The sequence below is a fragment of the Fundulus heteroclitus genome, chromosome 13 (genome assembly GCF_011125445.2).
Source record: "Fundulus heteroclitus isolate FHET01 chromosome 13, MU-UCD_Fhet_4.1, whole genome shotgun sequence".
Classification (NCBI taxonomy): domain Eukaryota; kingdom Metazoa; phylum Chordata; class Actinopteri; order Cyprinodontiformes; family Fundulidae; genus Fundulus; species Fundulus heteroclitus.
The window spans coordinates 7,438,475-7,456,874 of NC_046373.1; the positions used below are offsets into that span (position 1 = coordinate 7,438,475).

General features: G+C 40.5%; 1 protein-coding gene across 7 annotated transcripts in view; it reads left to right on the forward strand.

Moving 5' to 3' along the window:
- Nucleotides 1-18,400, forward strand: part of col16a1 (collagen, type XVI, alpha 1) — a 116,712-nt gene that overhangs the window by 80,564 nt on the left and 17,748 nt on the right. For 4 of the 7 annotated variants that reach the window (XM_036144974.1, XM_036144975.1, XM_036144977.1 and 1 more), the window contains 17 exons: nt 41-94; nt 206-247; nt 680-715; nt 802-855; nt 950-1,009; nt 1,093-1,146; nt 1,472-1,498; nt 4,404-4,460; nt 4,728-4,772; nt 4,924-4,995; nt 7,270-7,323; nt 13,043-13,096; nt 13,847-13,966; nt 14,226-14,267; nt 14,737-14,808; nt 14,898-14,942; nt 15,626-15,670. In XM_036144974.1, the coding sequence (XP_036000867.1) occupies nt 41-94; nt 206-247; nt 680-715; nt 802-855; nt 950-1,009; nt 1,093-1,146; nt 1,472-1,498; nt 4,404-4,460; nt 4,728-4,772; nt 4,924-4,995; nt 7,270-7,323; nt 13,043-13,096; nt 13,847-13,966; nt 14,226-14,267; nt 14,737-14,808; nt 14,898-14,942; nt 15,626-15,670 (933 nt within the window). The remainder of the gene's footprint in view (nt 1-40; nt 95-205; nt 248-679; nt 716-801; nt 856-949; nt 1,010-1,092; nt 1,147-1,471; nt 1,499-4,403; nt 4,461-4,727; nt 4,773-4,923; nt 4,996-7,269; nt 7,324-13,042; nt 13,097-13,846; nt 13,967-14,225; nt 14,268-14,736; nt 14,809-14,897; nt 14,943-15,625; nt 15,671-18,400) is intronic. The other 3 variants (XM_036144976.1, XM_036144978.1, XM_036144980.1) reach the window with 3 other exon arrangements.

Sequence of the window (18,400 nt, forward strand, 5' to 3'; positions counted from 1 at the left end):
GGGAATTGCTGAAGTCTCAGCCCGCATTTGTTCTCTTCAGGGAAAACCTGGCTTACCAGGTGTGCAAGGACCCTCTGGTCCCAAAGGAAGCAAGGTGTGAATTTGGGTTTATTTTACTACAGTGTATATAAAACTACATATGGAAGGTTGTATCCTTATTTTATTTACTGTCATTTTGATTTGTGGCACAACTTGCTCGCAATAGGGAGATGCTGGGGCTGAAGGAGTTGGAATTCCAGGACCACAGGTAAAGACTCGATTTTCTTTCACATTTTGTCACATCACATGCAATCCCAAACGTAAATGTATTACTTTAGGATTTTATCTAATAGACCAACACAGAGGACTGGATTGTGAACTGGAAGGAAAAAAGATATGGGATTTTTTCAAACCTCTTTACAGCTAAAAATCAGAAACGTGTGCCATCTATTACTTAAAGTACCCATAAAACACATTTATGTTTGTGGTTTTATTTTTATAAAATGGAAAAAAAAAGTTTGCTACATTGGCACTGTGTCCATCATCACGGGCAAAGCAGCTCTATACATTTGTGTTCCCTAATATATAAACTATTCAGCCTTTGGATAAGCATTTAAAGTTGTTTTCCTTATTTTCACGGTTCCTATGATAAAAAGTATAAAAAAAAAAAAACTAAGTGATGTGTTTTTTTCTTTCCCAGGGCATTGAGGGACCTAGAGGTCTGCCAGGGCTAGTTGTGAGTTTCTCCTATACCTTTACTGCCCTTCTTTGAAAAATTGCACATTTATGACTAAGTCTAATATGTTTATTTTTTTTTTTCAGGGTCCTCCCGGTGTTCCAGGGCCGCCTGGCCCTGTTGGCCCTGCAGGCGAAAAGGTTCCCTTCCTGTACTGAAATTACGACATTTACTCTACAACTGAAAAATGCTATTTTCCAAACTTTGCTTTGTGTCTTTTTTTTTTCTTCACAGGGCTCAAGAGGGGAAATGGGAGTTCCGGGGCCAGCGGGATTTGGAGTAGAGGGCCCTCCGGTAGATTCCGATATGTCGACTTTTATTATAATCCTTTATTTGTGGTCCTCGCACAATGTAACTGACTTACTGTTGACTCGCAGGGTAGAGACGGAGTCCAAGGGCCTAGAGGGCTCCCAGGAGCTGATGGCAGACCTGTGAGTTGTAGTCTTCGTTGTGCTTGACTTATATTCGCATGTTTGTCTGTGTGAGCATCAACAGCTGAGGAAAGACGTTGAAGAGTTAAGCTATACTTCACGTTTGGTTTTGCTTAGAGTTTTAGTTTTTCCTCGAGTTTCCTTGGGAATTGAATTAGGCATTGTTGAGGATTTTTTTTGCCTGGATGCTTTGGAGAAGCGATGCCTGCTCCTGTTTCATCCATACCCCCTCGACTGTACTCAGCTCAATTCCGTGTGAAACAATAAAGCAAGAGTAACTAAGTATTTTTCTTTGTGTGTGTGTGTGTGTCTACCTCTCTTGCAGGGATTTCATGGAGCTAAGGGGGACAAGGTTAGTCTACCATTTTGTTCAGTTGACAGGAACTGGAGGGGTTTGAATATAAGCGGGGGGTGAAACAGATGGTAATCACGATAGAAGGCTTAACACCCTCCGCCGACCGTGCCCAGCCTCACACCCACAGACAAACTCACGCAGACTCACCCGTGCGTACGCGCACCCGCGGCTACAGACAGAGTAGCAATAGAGGTGACAAGTGTGCCACTGTTGGCAGATGAGGAGTTTTGTGGGCCTGGAGAGAGAGAGAGAGAGAGAGAGAGAGAGAGAGAGACGCCGTGTATGAGACTATTAATTAGCGCTTGTATCAGAGCCACAAGTCTAGACTGTCACTGAGAGGGAGGGAGAGATGAAGAAGCAAAGAAGGCAGGGCTTGGGGGGTGTGGGCTGAGGTTCTCAAGAATTCATGAAGGATAATTAAAAAATGAGAATAAAGTCGAAAGAAACAAAAGAAAGAGTGAATATATTTCTTTGACCTGGTTCTTGCGAATGCCGGTTTTCTGAGCATCAGGGGCCAGGCACATGCGCAGAGATAGACCCCCCTAGTGGTCTAATCAGTTCCCCTCAAAACTGTTTTGATATGTGACGGGGATTCAGTTGAGTTCTTATCAGAATTCCGCACCGGCCTGATCAACATGGCACACAAGCCTTAGCTTTTGCTGCTCCCTCCGCCTCCATTTAGCCTTGGTGCAGACCTAAGCACCAGGCCGCCACACTTCTCCTCCAAGCCGGCATTGGAGTAAAGCTTTTGCATATTCCTGTCCAGTATTATTCATTCCAGTTCGCTAGTATTGTTTCATTTACATCTGTAACTAATTTGGTGTGAAAGCACAAATGAAAAAAAGTATCCCCTTTTGGAGTATAATGTCAAGTAGCTCTCACAATAAGGTGTTCGAAATAGAAACAAATGTATTATCATTACTAAAGACTTGCTGGTCAGCTTAGTCTCAGCGGCTCAGGCTAACACTCCATCTGATCTACGAAATTTCGTTGTATGTACCTTGTATGTATATTGACAAATAAAACCATCTTATCTCTTATTGCGGCACCCTGGCCCAAACTGTGTTCTGTGTTGTAAAAGGCACCGATCTCAGCGGCGACTCAACAACATAGCTAGATTAACAAGAGAACGTGTCCCCCCCACGTTCGCTCCCTGAAAATTCAGCCCGAATCACCCTGTCACGAATATAACATAGCATATCTTTATTTATAAAGTGCTTAGAAAAAGTCAACAGCTGAAACAAAGTGCTGTATATTGCTACATTAAAAAAAATAAAATGAAAAGATAATGCATAAAAACACTTTAAAATGAAAACTTAGCCTCGTTAATGCCAAAAGCCAAAGAATAAAAGTAGGCTTCAAGGCAAGTTTTAAAGGTGTGCTCTGAAGGAGCCTCTCTTGTGTGCAGGGGCATAAATGGAACCGCAACAATGTTCAATGATGCAATGCAGCATACAAACGATGATGGATAAAAAGGAAAAACTTAACCACCTTTCTGTTTAATTTGATTAGGATAAAGGTGCGTTCAGACCAAACGAGATGATTGGAGAGAATGATTTACCATTTATCCCTATGTAAAGAGCGGATGAACTGTGCATGATACCAAGGACACGTTTAGAGCGATTTGGGCAAATAGAGCAAAATTTCGTTCGAGTTCAATAATCAGAGCTTTTCAGTCAATTCACATCGTGTTAAGGGTGTTCCTCATCCATTTATTTAAGCACCAAAATGTTTTTTTTATGTGTTAGATATTTAGGCAGTACAATTAGGCTATATTTCTATTCACCGTTGATGGATTTGGTGTCAGAAAACGGCTGTAGTTCATGTCCTGGAGGGAGATGTGTCGGAAGCACTGCTGGAAGCGATCTTCATCCACACGCAGCTACAGGTGGTGGTACTTGCCAAACCAGGTGCGTGTCTGGTGGACCCCGGGGCGCTGACGCCGTTCTTTGGCTTTCCACATTACGTACAGCACCGTGACTCGCTCGGTAAAAATCCATCCCCTCCTCACCGTGACTTGTACAGACAGGAGGAGCCGGCAAGTGGATAGATGCTCCTCCTGTTGGATGGCGTGGTGAAGCGGGCTGGTGGGGGGGGGGGGGGGGGGGGGATTGGCTGCGTTGTCAGACAGAATGTTTGCGAGAGAGAGAGACAAAATTGCTAAGTGTCCAACAGCAGGCTTTACGTATGAACACAAATGCATGAAACATTTTAGATACTCTGACATCCACAGCAAGATAAAAACAATATCACAATGTTAGAGATGGGTAAGGCGGACTGAAATGTTATCCCTAAATTTCATGTTTTTATTGTACCGATGAAATTAGATTAAACGCTTCACGTCAATGGTCATATTAGGTGATGTAACTGTGCTGCTAAACTCTGCACAATAATTGAATTTAATCGTGTTTAGAAATGTAAATGCATTATCTGTGATCTCAATGAATCTCTGAATAAATATTAAAAAATACATTACTTATCACTTGACAGCAGCCTTTTCAATCAATAAAGCAATAAAAGGCTGATAAACTCAAGGGATGCCCTTATTTCCTATTTTTTGTTTACACAAAGCAGACATCCATCCATCTATCCATCCATCCACCCACCATTGTTCCCATTTTGTTTTTGTCGGGTACAAAGACTGGACAGGGAAAAAAAAAGCCAATGTCCAATGAAATCTACAGCAGATCTCAGAAAAGCTGGAGAACTGTTTATCAAGACCACATTAAATTACAGCGAGACAATTTGGCTCCCTCATAGCAAATTACAAAGAAATTAGTGGTGTTCTAGGACTAATATGCATGAAGAAAAGGGATTTGGCTGTGCAGGCAGTGCTTAACAATGTGTAAACAGCTTTACTTGAACTTTCTGTAATTGGTCTATTTATATACCAATGTTTCAGGGGGAACCAGGAGAGTGTAACTGTATCCCGTCTGTGCCTACAAGTGTGGGTGGACCTGTGAGTACGCACTTACACAAACGCATGTACAGATTTGAAGAAACCAATGGGGACGTGTTGATAGTAAGAGCATTTCTGCTCATCGCTGTATAAAAAAACGATCACAACAACACGACTCAAAGGGTTAACCGGGAGATGTACTGGGGAAAAGAATGCTCTGTTGTTTCTTCCCTGTCTCTTGCTGCGGTTTGACATTTGTTAACATTTATTTTTAACATCACACATTGCACCTTTGCTGCTCTGATTTTGCCTATTTTTGCCTTGCAGGGAGCTCCGGGAACCCCATTAAACGTATGGCAGCCGGGGCCTCAGGTCGGATCTGTCAACCAACAGAACTGTCTGAAAAACCCTGTGCTTTGTTTGAAAGCTTTCACTCTTCTTTTTTTTTTTTTGCTCAGAAAGAAAATATAGTAGTCTTCAGTTTTTATGTTTTTATCTTGTTGTCTCTGTTTGTGTGTTGTAGGGCCCCCCGGGACCTCCTGGCCCCCCTGGGCCCCCTGGACCTCAGGGAGTCACTGGAATCCAAGGTCCTCAGGTAAAACAGAGGGCTTGTTGGATGGTGATTAGTATGTTGCTTTAGTTCAATTCAGGAGTGGCTCTATTTGTCTGAATTGAACTATGATTATTCTACTGATGGAAACTTGTCAAACCCCTTAAAGCTTTCTACATTTTTGTGTTGTTTTAGACTCAATGGATTAGTTACTTTTTGAAAAAAATCTGCACCAATTGTCTACAATTGCACATCTACAAAACTACTTGCAAGCCTGTTAAGACAGATTACTACTCTTACAGTATATGGTTTTGTTAGCATCTCCTTTGTCGATTTTTAGACGTTTGCGTCAGCCTGAGAACTCAAGCACTTAAGATTTCCATAAAGAAATGCTGTATTTTTTCCTTTTTTTTCTTCCACCCTGAAAGTGTCATTTACAATCAGTGTGCACAGCTACTGCATACAGGTTATTTCTGCTTTAGCTTTTTTGTCAAACTCAAATAAATCAACTCATTAAATGATTTTTATTACACAAAATGATAATGTGAGTAAATGCAAAAAGCTATTCTTAAATTAGGATTTCACTTACTAATGGAAGAAATATACACAAACCAATCTGGGCCAGTGTGGAAAAACAGTAGTGTGCAGAGTCGCGATAATTGCAGGGCTAACTTTTTGTTCATCGCATTATTGTTTAAGCTAAGTTTAGAAATCGTTTGCTGATTGGTTATCATCAATTTTATTGGGTTCGTTAACTGTAAGTATGAAAACCTTACCCCTGGCAAGCGAGACCTGTATTGCTTTAGATGTTGTTCTGGGTTCTTTCCGGATCAAATGGCTGAATTACCTTCTCGGTGTGCAGCCAAGTTCTGACTATATCTATAGACCACTGCTATAGATCAATTCATTATATGCTTTTTTTCAAAACCTATAGCCTACTACATGTTGAAAGGTCATATTTAATTTATTTGTTGATTCTGTAAGTTAAAATGGGATTAGTTACAGTTATTACTGAAGTGTTTTTTTTTTTTTGTATGATAAAGATTGGTACAAATTTATGACAGTCAAGTATCATACCAGTTCAGGACTTTATTTTTTTAACCAACCAAAACTCCACATAATGGTCCACTATATTAGCCACATCGCCTCCAAAACCACCGGAGTGGCCCAGTATCGTGAATATACATGATCTCTTAGAGTAAGAGAGGCAGCAATTATACAGTATTTTTATTTTCACATAGGGCCAGGTTGGTTTGGAAAGCTTTTTTTCCCTTAATAAATGAAATCATCATATGAAAAGCAGACGTTGTATTGAGGTTAAATGACAAAAAAAAGCGAAAAGAGAGAAAAATCTGTAGAGGAGAAAATGCCTTTTCACTGCACACCTACATGGGCCCATAAGGAAACAGATGTTCGCCATCTCCATTGTGTACGATAAATGAATTGAGGCATAAAAGGAGTCCAAACAGATGGAAGAAACATCACAAGAACACCTATTTTAAGTTAGATGAATCACTTCATAGTCTCTTTTCTTTTCATGAGTAAAAGCACTTATTGTCTACACTGGCTTTTACATTGTGCAGCGTGGTGTGTAAAAACATCTCACTTTCATATTGAGTCTGAAATAAAACAAAATGTAGAAATCGTGAAAGGCTCTGAGAACTTTCCAGCATCTCTATATGACGTAGGCTTTCAGCTTGGGCCTTTGGGTACATATTTTAAATAAGGCTTTTACGTGCTTTGCAGTCCATGGAGTGCATGTAGGATATGGAATGACCATAAACAAAGAGTATGTGTGCAAAAGCTTGGACATAACCAGGTTAAAAGGACCGAATCGAGTCGATACAACACACTAACCTATCTGGTGCTTCAAGCTTTAACCCAAACAGGAAGCAGCCGAGCAAGCTTTCATTATGTCTGCAGAGACATGAACAGTTATTTGAAGGTCTTGCTTAAAACTAAGGAAGTTTGTCAAATTGTTTCACACGTAATTGTGAGTTTATCAAATCTTCGAAGCTTGTTGTCAACTAAACAGACCTTCAAATAAAGTGAAAACGCTGCAAGAGTCAAAGGTGTCAGTAGAGGTGTAAGAAGTGGGAAATTAACTAAAAGGCCCTGTCTTTTCAGATTTGTCTGGGCATCAGATTCTTTTTTATTCATTTATTTATTTTTTTGTTAATTATGATAAGATATGGCTGACAAGGACCTGGTTTCATTGTGTGACTTGCCCCTTTGACTCTGCCTTAACCCCTGGTGGAGATGGGAGTGGCCAGCCCTTGATTGGAAACAAACTAGTTCAACCTCAGTTCCTTCTTTCAGGGTATCCCTGGAAACGACGGGATACCGGGGAAACCGGGTTTACCTGGAAAGAGCGTAAGTAAAACTAGTGAAAAAAGGGATGAGAGGTGGTTCTTTAGATCTGATGTGTTGGGCCTACGTATAATTCAATAATTTTCTGAAAACACGCATACAAGTAATAATTCTATTTCTTTTTCTTGGAATTAAAAAGCTTCCCCACACCTCCAGGATTTTTTTTTTTAAATCATTTGAGTTTTTCCAAGATCTCAAATTAATTGGTTACAATTACCCTGCTTGTTAACGATTTATTTTCTCAAAAACTCAGAATTAAAAATAGTTTAGCAAAAAAAACATTTTGCACTTTTTAAATGTCTAACTTTAGAACAATATGTGATGTGATGAACATCACACATTGGATCGGTGAGAAAGGGTTAACTATCAAATGAGTTCAGTCTGCCTACATACCGCCTCCACAGCTGCCCCAGCAACCTGTTTTACCTCATCAGCTGCCACAAAATGCCTCAGGCCACGTAGTCAGCCTTCGCCAGACCCACTGCTCTATGGCCAGGATAAAACAAACAAACTTTTCCTCATATATTTGTGGTTCAACAATTGTTTGGAGCCTCTTTTCCAACACCCCACACACTAGGCTTTCAGAGGAAGAGGAGCAAACTCTTTGCTCCCTGTTCTTAGAAATCAATATGGTCTGCCACTCTATATGTGTTCTCCCAGCTTTCCATGCAACTCGGAAGAAAAGTGTCAACCTTGAAAGCAGCGGAATGTCAAAAACCTTCAGCACCTATGGGCAATTCTTATCCACTCCTGGTAACCTGGCCTCTGTCATAGTTAAATCTTCCCAGAGTCCTCTGATTCTGCGTCCACCAGACCCTTAGAGTTCTGCCTCCATCACCGGAACTGTAAGTTGAGCTGATTATATGTCCTGTAATGCCAGTCCCCTGCTCTCCCAAATTTTGGGTTTATCTGGGCGTTTCCCGTGCCTCCGGATTCAACTCGCTATCAGGTGCTGATCCGTTAACAGGGAGTGATCAATACGACTTGATCACCTGAGTGATCAAGACATAAACCCACAACTCCAATGTAATGAGAGCAAAATTGATCATGTGGCATGTTAACAAGCACACGTGCAACACCCTGTGCTCAAACATGGTGCTTATCATGGACATTTCACACGACACACAAGTAATCAGTTCCCCTGTCCCACCCCTCAATGTTGCTCCATCATTACCCGCAAGGGACTGAAGTCCCTCAGGAGCTTACCCCTTCCAGGACCCAAGCTGTTTCTGGAGGTGAATTCTGCAGTATTTAGTTGGTAAACTTCAAGCACCTTATCTGGCTTTATTCCCACCAGTCAAGCAACAGTAGATATCTCAGAGCCAGGTTTTAATGCCACAAACTGTTGCACCTGTGGGGGGCTAGGTATGCATTACCTGGGCCACAGCCTAAACGGCAGTCAGCTTAGAGGTCCTTTACTGCACACAGTGGCCTGAAGGTAACTTTCTGTTGTTGTCCATCCATCCATCCATTTTCCGAACCGCTTTATCCCTCATGGGGTCGCGGGGGTTTCTGGTGCCTATCTCCAGCGTTCTTTCTGTTGTTGTTTTGGGGTGATTTTTATTTTTTGCTGATACAACATGCCATAATGAAACCATTAGGTGCTCAAGAAGGGTGCCCCATTATCATTAATCACGAAGGCTCATTATTATTTGGTTCACTTCCAAATCAAGTCGCTCAAGATGCCAGTTTGCCATTAAACACCCAGATGCTGAAACCCCCGGAAAGCATAGCCGCCTGGATAAAGGGTTCCCCTTGATTTGCTAACAATTTAAGACAGCTAATGTACTGTATGAAGGTTCTTTTTTTATTCAAAACATGTTCCAATATTTTCTGGAACGTAATAGTGTGTTCTTATCTATTTCCTGTCACCGAGGAGACTAGTGATGTATAAAAGAGAAAGTAAATTTGTATTCAATCAAGTCCTTAAATGTATTAAATTATATTTAATTTTACGTACTCATGCTCCTAGATCCAATAGAAAGTCATTTTACCTTGAATCTAATTTTTTTTTTTTTTTTTTTTTTGGCCAAGACAAAAAAAAATAAAAATAAATCACTGATGGACTACTCAGATTTTTAAAACTGTTTTCATCATTTTTCTACTGGCTGGTGAAGGTAACTTCATTGTTATTCTGTTATGCAGGCCTGGCTTATAACTGGCAGAACAGAGAAACATCAGAACAAGTTTGTCGTTAGGGACACAAAACGTAACGAGGGACAGTTATAACATGTATATGTGTGTGTGTTTACATACTTCAAAGGCCAGCATGTAATTCCTAGTCTGTCTCCTTGAGACTTTACATAGAAATAATTTGATCATTTTCATGATATCTGAGAACACAGTAGTTATCTAGCAGTAAATAAAAGAACAATATTGAAGGGGTAAAGGTAGGTGAATTGCTTTGAATTTATCTGTTTTCTGATTGCCTTTGTGACCTATGTTTTATTATAATGTGCTATGCTTTAATCTGTATGATGAACATCTCTGGTGATCCACAGCCCTCAAGGAAGAAAAGGGAACCTAATTTAAAAGTTGTATTTTGTCCCATCATTTTTATACTATAAAAGGACACAGGGCTATAACGGAGGGAACTTAAAAATCTAAAGGGTTATAGAACACGCTTACAAATGCTCTTGTCCTTACTTGACATTTTCTCTTCTTTTTTTTCCCCCAAAATAATCCCATTACCGTCTTTCTAACCTTCAGCGGGTTTTATTTTCCTGAAGGTGAGCAGCTTTGCTCTCTGGATGCTTAAAAACTGATTTTGAAAAAAAAAAAACATAAGAGCACACAGCTTCGAGATATTCGAAAGTTGGCCATTTACAGAGCGTAACGAAAAAGAACGGCGCAGTGGCATATAATTACAGATAACCTTCCTTTGAGCAGGTCTACTAATGCACAAGGCCTTGTTCTAGCCAGAGTAATGGTCAACAGTGTGTCGTATAAAATAGTTGTCCCGGCTAATGGGTTCAGTTTGAACAGAGTCAAATGGGGCTGTAATGACTTTGATAACAGCCCAGGTGCTATTGACAGACTCTCTCAGGGGAAAGACTCTCTTTTTTTTTTTTTCTATATCTTTTATAGGGAGCTGACTGTCACAGTAAATGGACTCGGGCGTGCGAACGAGCAGTCTTTGTGTAGAAGAGATAGGGAAAACACGCTTTTTGACTGCGTGCGTCCCCTCGATTGCAAAAACTCTGACACTTTTACATCTCGTTTTAGGTTAGTCAGAAACAGTACTATTCTTGCAGCTACACGCTATAAATAGGAGGCATCGGAGTCAGCTTTGTTTGCCAGGTTTGTGTACACAAAAAAGGAATTAGATTTTGCTCACACTTGGCTGTTTTTGAAGACATTTTCTAACTAAATATATAAGAGGTTGTATAACGTGTAAAGAAAAATAAGATTTTTTTTAAATATATATATATATATATATATATATATATATATATATATATATATATATATATATACACAGTGTTTTTTTTTTTAAAGAAAAAGATGGGTGACATAATGCAAATATGCATGCTATAGATCTGTGCACTTTGTAAGTGTTTATCAGACTGACAGCCTGGGGAAAGTAACATCTCTGCGGTGGCTGGTTTTTGCAAACAGCGCTCTGTAGCGCCAGCCTGACGGTAAAAGTCTTAGTAGTTTGTAAGCGGGATGCGTGGGGTCAGCCTTCACTGCAAAAACAGACTAAACTAAACTAAAAATAACAAACAATTTCTTAAAATGAGTGTATTCGTACTTTATTTGAGCAGCTAAATAGGATTATCTGCCAATGGAATAAGATGTTTGCACTTGAAATAGGAACAACTCGTCTCCATCAACTTATTTCCAGTGCATTGTATCTAATTATCTTATTTTAGGGGTAAAAATACTCTTTCCATTGGCAGATATTCTTATTTAGCTGCTCAAATCAAGGACAAATACGCTCATTTCAAGAAAATTTTACTTATTTTTAGTTCTGTTTTTGCAGTGTTGATGATTCACTCTGCAGACTTATTTTTTTTTTAACTGTAGTATTTACCGGAGAGCAGAGAGATGGACTCTAGGTTCACGATTTTCACAAGATTTGTAATAAATCACCATTATTAAACTTAATGTTCCCCAAACAGTGACTCATAAACGCGTTCATTTTGTTACGCATTCCTGCACTGCACTTTTGTTACATACTGTTACGTTTACTATGACTGGGTTGCACAGCATAAACATTTGGAATATATCATTTGCTTAAACCTTCATTAAATTATTTGTTTGTTTGTTCTATTTTACATTTTGGAAATATTTTCTTAAATAGGCCCTGATCTAATGATAGTAGCATTTAGTTTGACTCCCTAATACTCCAAATTGAAATTTTATTTGCCTAATTTTCTAAACATACTTCCCACTCATATGTACTTTGCACAACTTGAGTTTTTGAACCATTCCTTTAACGCCAGGATAATTGAAACTGTCTTTCTATTTTAGCACGGGTGTCCTTTTCCAGTCAAGAGTCAGTGTCGGGCTTGTTTTAGATGCATCCCAGCTCCAACATAGCTGAATTTCATGGTTGGCTGAGCTCCTTTGAATGTCACCCAGTTCTTCAGTAGCCTCATAAAGATCAGTTTGTTGGACTTTGATTTGCTTAACCAGGAAAGCAGCTGAAGCATGCAGGTCGCCAGCCCTTGACGACCGACTTTGAACACCACTCTGTTATAGCATACCATTGATTGGTTGAAAATATCCCACCTTTTACCCAGCTGCATTATTCATTACATTGAGGAATCTAATATAGTGAAAAACTGAAATGCTAAATTAAAAAAAAAAAAAAAAATTACATCAGATCTCATCTGGACAGATCTCTTGGTTTAAATGTAATAATTTTTCAACCCTATTCACTTTGACACCATAGTTAGACATACCCAGTAGGAAAAGCTACTCTTTTCGCCAGGTTTTCTGATGAAATGAATTGTTGTGAAGAAGTAGAGGTTACCCCATCGATTGTGCATTTTCATCCGATGGATGGAATAGCATTTCTTCTGCAAATGGCAAAAAAATGACTCGGAAAAATAGCAGGGAGTTCGGATAAAGACGTGATGGTTAACAGGTGGATGAATAACGATTGGCGAATAAAAAAAAAAAAATGTCTATGTTAATTCAGCGCAGGAGGGCTGCTGTCAGAACGGCCTGTTTCCTCTGATCTACACTGTGGGCTAATTCTAGTGGCGGGCTGTTTTTTGGCAGGTTGGATGGGAGTAATTTTGATAAACCAGATGGGTGTCAATCAGATGGCAAACATGGGAAATTGTAGTCAATTACTAATCTGGAAAGCAAAACAGAGCGTGTGTTTGCAAGGGGGGGGGGGGGGAACGAAAAAAAAAGATCTGTATGGAATTTACATTTAATTTTACAAAACCATCTGGACAGGATGAGCTACCTGTTTGCTTATCAGTACAACCAGTATAGATAATTGTTGGTTTTCTCTATTGGCGGCAGTATTGTCGCCTTCAAGACGATTATCACGCTCTGTACCTCGAATGCCGTACATCTAAACGTCGTTATTGGTCATAATAGCAATCATAGTGTTAAATCAGAATAAACTCAGACAATAAAGTGTCTGTTTTGAGGTGATTTGAGCCATTGTCAAAAACTACCTGGACCTTCAGGCCATTATATTAGTTCCCTTGGTCAAATGTCAAAATGAGTTTAACTGCACTTCTCTTCCTACATGTAGCTCTACATCGGACCGCACCCTCTGCCTCAAGATTCCACTTCAGAACCAAGAGATGTGAGTAAAACTCATTTAGAAGGTGCTTTCAGAGGGATCTGCACTCAAGCTCTTATACATGCCGTCTTATACGAGCTTTGGAAGTATAAACGATTATCTCAATAGATTTGCATCTTATCAAAAAGTTAATGCAAGTCAGCAACTCGCTTCAAAAAAAGGGGAAACTCGTGTATTTTCTATGTAAATCGATTCATTATACATAAAGGGATGCGTTTCAACCATTTGTGTCTGGTAATAGTGCTATTTAGAGCTCAGAAACAGGCTCTTCTAATGTTGTCCCTGCTTCAGGAGGGAATCTCCCCTAAAAGCCTCCTGAAATGGCCTTGCTTTGCAGTCCTCTGTCCATCATGCATTTTCCTTTCACTCAATCTTCCCTTATTATGCTTGGATACGACGCTGTGTGACTTGGCAGCTTTTTTTAACGTTGACCTTTTGCGGCTTACCCCCTCTTGTCAGTGACTTTTTTTTGTTTTGCTGCACTTCGTCATGACTGTCAATGTCTGTAACAATTTCTCGACAGCGTAAGCTACGATCATCACATTTGTGAGAACCGAATATAGTACATAAATGACATCTCTCTGTGCGTAATGAATCGATGCACGAGTTTCAACCTTTAAGTCTGGGTAGTGAAAGAAACAAACTTTGCATTAAGACTCTAACTTATTGAGATACACCTTTACAGCATGACGTGTGTCTATGAGCATCCTTGTGTGTATAGAAATGAACTATATTTCTATGTGTACAACACAGGAGGCATGTGGAGAGGGCTGTTCTCAGGGGTTGCCAGGGGTCCCGGGCATGTCTGGTGCCAAGGGGGAGAAAGGAGACCAGGGCAAGCCTGGTGCGACGGTCTTGGATAACTGTGACAGGGTGAGACTTTCTCTGGGACGGGGGGGTTTTTCTTGTCGCCGCGTTTTCAGCCTCGCCGCATAATTCTCCAGACGTGGAATTATGCGCCGCGTTCCCAGCACCGGGGTCGCTACCGTGATGAATGCGAAATGACAGTCCTTCGTTTTGCATTGTGTTGAAGCGCGCGCGCCTTGCTGTGATCCACTCTCTGTGTGTGTGTGTGTGTGTGTGTGTGTGATAGCGAGGCAGCGCTCTGATAACTTCTCTTGTCTACCTCTAGTGTTTGGAGAGACTGCAGAGGGCACAGGCGACCGAAGCAACGGTTTGTTTTGAAATGGCTGCCGTACCGGGTGCTCGGCCCGCACGTAGAGATACGCGGTGCACTGCATAAGTAGTCGCGTCTCTTTTTTGATGTTTTCACATTTCCACACTGCAGTCAGAGGCTTCTTTGAGTTTTGGTAGGATTTCATACGACCGACCGACACAAAGCCCACTCCGCTGATTATGCGACTTCTGAAGGCGACTGGCTTTCGCTCTGCTTTCTTTTTTGGGAAATCAGAGTAAAAGGGGTTCAATCAGAATGGCTATCGAGCTTTTTTAGATTTTTTTATTTGTGAAAGAAAAAAAAAAAGAACCCTTCTTCTTTACTGTTATGGACTTTGTGTGAGTCTGTCATAAAGGCCTGAAAAAAAAAACAAAAAAAAACATTGAAGTTTAGGACTGTGATGTGACATAATGTGATAAGGTTCAAGGGGCCGCTACATGCCAATGTGTGTTTGATTTCCTCACAGGGTGATCGGTCTTGCATCGGAGCACCTGGAATTCCAGGAACGCCTGGAACACCTGGAATAAAAGGAGACCCCGTGAGTGTCCCCCTTCTCTGCGTCTCTTCTTCTGGTCAGATTTTTAGGTCTAAGCAGACTTAAAAAAGGAACGATTTCTTTCTCTTTAGGGCTCACCAGGAGAAAGAGGCCCACATGGAACACCAGGAATCATGGTAAGGCCTTCTGCCATCAGCATCAGACGCTCATTTAAAACAGAGACACCTGAACAACATGTCAGCTTTTTTTTTTTTCCTGTTTTTTAACGGATATGGTCCCATCTGTGAACTTCTGTTCAGCAATCTCCTCTGCTGGATGATGCTTCTATTAAACTTCTTACGCAGTTTGACTAACTTAGCATCATGTGGAAAATTTATGAGAAGAGGAGAAAGTTAAAATAGGAAAGTTTAGAGTACTTTGCAGTCATGTATTATTTTTGGCAGAACTTTAGTGAGAGTGTGGGGGGGGGGGGGGGGGGGATTCATTTCTTTGTTATCATCGTTTTAGAACACCACCGCTGGGTTTTTTGTCTCAAAGCCCAGATTTGAAGTGACTCGATACAAACGGAGTGTGCGCCTGCTCCTTCCTGTGTGGTCATAGAGCCCCCTGGTGGCCTAGTGGGGAGAGAGAGAGAGAGAGAGAGAGAAAAAAAATCCTTGTATCTAAACTAATATCCTAAATGCAAATTCCCAGAGCAGAATCTAGCTCTGCGCTGTGCTGCAAAGTGCTGTTCACTTCCAGGGATAAATAGATACCTGCTTTAATTAAAGTTGTGAGCTTGTTTTGATCTGTGTTTATCCTTCAGTTCAGCCTGTCTCAGGTGTTTGAAAGTGTCGCCGTCATTGCTTTCTGTCCACAGGGACCCCCCGGTTTCCCAGGTCCTCAGGGCCCAGCTGGCTTATCTGTAAGTCTCACTCATGTTTTCACACTTCAATTAGTCATCTCAGTCCAATGAGAACATGCATATGGTCACAGAGAGGTAAAAATAAAAGTACGTGGCGGCGTTATGTATTCTTTTAAAATAAAACTACCTAATTAGCGACGGAATCGTTTCTTAACAGTACTACTTCTAAAGGGGAAGAACAGACAAAGGGGTTTCGCAGTGAACTTATGGAAATATAAAGCAGAGAAGTCATGAGGCAAGGAATGCAGCAAAGAGAAAAAAAAACATGTACAACAGGATTTATTGTGTAAGATTATATCACATTAATGAAATGTTCCAACTCATTTTCTGAACTCACTTAATAAAGTGCAATAATCCCTGCATGGTACCCAACAGCAGTTATATGGCCAAAAGCGTTGTCAGTGACACAGATGTTGTTTTATTGGCTTCATTTTTCATGGTTCCTCTGTGTTCTGTTGTAAAATTACAAACCTTCGAGAAGCTTGAAAGATTACTCAAATATTTAAGCAAGCTATTGGAGTCTCGAACTGTTGCAGTGAGATTTTGCGCACTCTTCTTGAACATGGAGAAAAAAGATATACCGTTTTCATTTGGTTCTGATCAGTCAGTGTCAATAGAGATTAATACTTTTACTTTGCAAACATATTTTACTTAGGAATGTGAAACATTTGTCAAATTGTCATGGTTGGCCTTTTCAGAGGATATTTCTTCATGAGAAAAGAATAAAATAAAAGCTGTTTCCAAAGATCAGAGGAGGTTGTACACTAACAGGTGCTAAATACAAGAGGCCAGCGATTGCCGTTTTCAAACCAATGTGAAACTTAAGCCCAGGAGAAACTTATTGTTAACACTTTCTTATTTCATTGACATGGGGCATTTGTTAATATCAGTGGTTTGGGAAGTCTAAGAAGCTGATTTGGGCAATCAGTTACAGACAACAACTATCCAGACAGTGAGAGAAATGTGCCACAAAAGAATCTCTACATAAGGCTGGGGACCCTTAGTAACCACTTTGTGGAACCTTCCAGAACTTAATGCAGTTCTACGTGTTTGTTGAAAATACATAAATCATATTCAAATTTCATGAAGAATCTTGAAATAAACTTTTGGGGGACGTTTCGATTCCACCTGTTATTTACAGCAGTGTTTCTATTTAGGATGGCGAGTAAGCCCTATCCTTCTGAATCGGAGGCAACCACAAACACGATTACTATTTGGATGTTTGACGCCGCAGGCGGCTGCTCTCACCTTTTATTCCCCAGACAAATGATTTTCCAGTTCTCCCAAACAATTAGATACACAGTTTATAACTTTGTACCACTCCTCTGCTTTTCATCCTTGTATTTTTTTTACAGAATTTCAGCCTGTTGCTTAGCTCCGTCTTGCACATTGAGGGCTTCTCTGCTGCTTTTGTCAGAGGCCTATTGTCCCAATATACTTAGGAAACATTTTTGGACATTTGTCAATTTGTTCCCCCATTTGCTCCGTTCCTGCTTTCCATTTGTTCCAATAAATGAACATTATCATGCTCCCAATCTCCATACTCTCGTCTATGGCATAACAGTTAATTTCTGTATTTCTGGCAGTATTTGTGATTAATTGTTCAGATAAAACATTCAGAAGATTAAAAAGAAGATTTTCTTCCCTCCACAATGTTTCCAATGATTGTGATTCTGATGCCTGTTTGGACCAGCAGACTGTTATGAAATATGGGATGAGACCTAAATAACTGACCTGATTATAATTATATAGCCCAGTCGCATAACTGAAGATCCCTATAGTGTCTCTAAGGATTACAAAAAATAAAATAAAATAATAATAATGATGACATTTTTTGGTGGCAACATGGGAAGGAAACTCCTGTTGCTGGGTATGAACTGGCAAGGCTGGTACAAAAAGTCCTGGTTCTTAAACAGTTTGGATGATTTTGTACCTGACTCAGACAGGTTCGAAATGACCAGAAGAGCAGAATATAAAATGTTGAAAGGGCAAAACCAACCAGCATTCTCAGAAAGCCTGCCCCCTCCTGTGTGGACTAATGCGCTGTCACTCCTCACCTTTTGCCAACATCGCGCAAGCTCTACACTGGCGGCATCGGGGTTCTGTTGCACACTCCTCCGTAGGAAATGGCCCACGAGCTTGCTGGACACTCTCGGACATCCTGAAGCGCTCTCTGCAGCTGAACCTCTCACCATTAAAAAGCTCTTGTTGATTTGGAAAAGGATTTTATTCTCGGCTGCGTTATTCTTGCATGTGAGGCCATTTTGATGCAAAGCTACGACGGCTGCCTGTTTCCAGGACTGCCATTCAACTGTTTCCCTCCCAGAGTGTAAAAGCTGCGCCCGGAGAGCCCTTCTCTGCCCCCACCTTCCTCCTCATGCTGATTTATTGTTTGAAGAGAATGAAAGTGCCAAATGCTGGAGCCATGTGATCGCTGAGTAAAATCCATTTGCAGCATAGTTGTGCTTCAAAGCAGGTGTTAGATGCTGCCGCATGCTGCCGTGTATGTGTGCTTGCCCTCCTGAAAATGTTGGTTTTAAAACTTCCAAACCACGTGCCAACTCACTACTGTCTCACCCCATATATTAGACACGTGTATCTTTAATAGCTGAAATGTACCTTTTCGCTCAAATTTGCATAACCATACAAGCGAATCCGTTGCAGGTTCCACCTTTTCTTTAAAATGAAAATGCCAGTAAATCTAGTTTTATCTCCTCATCTGTCTTTGCT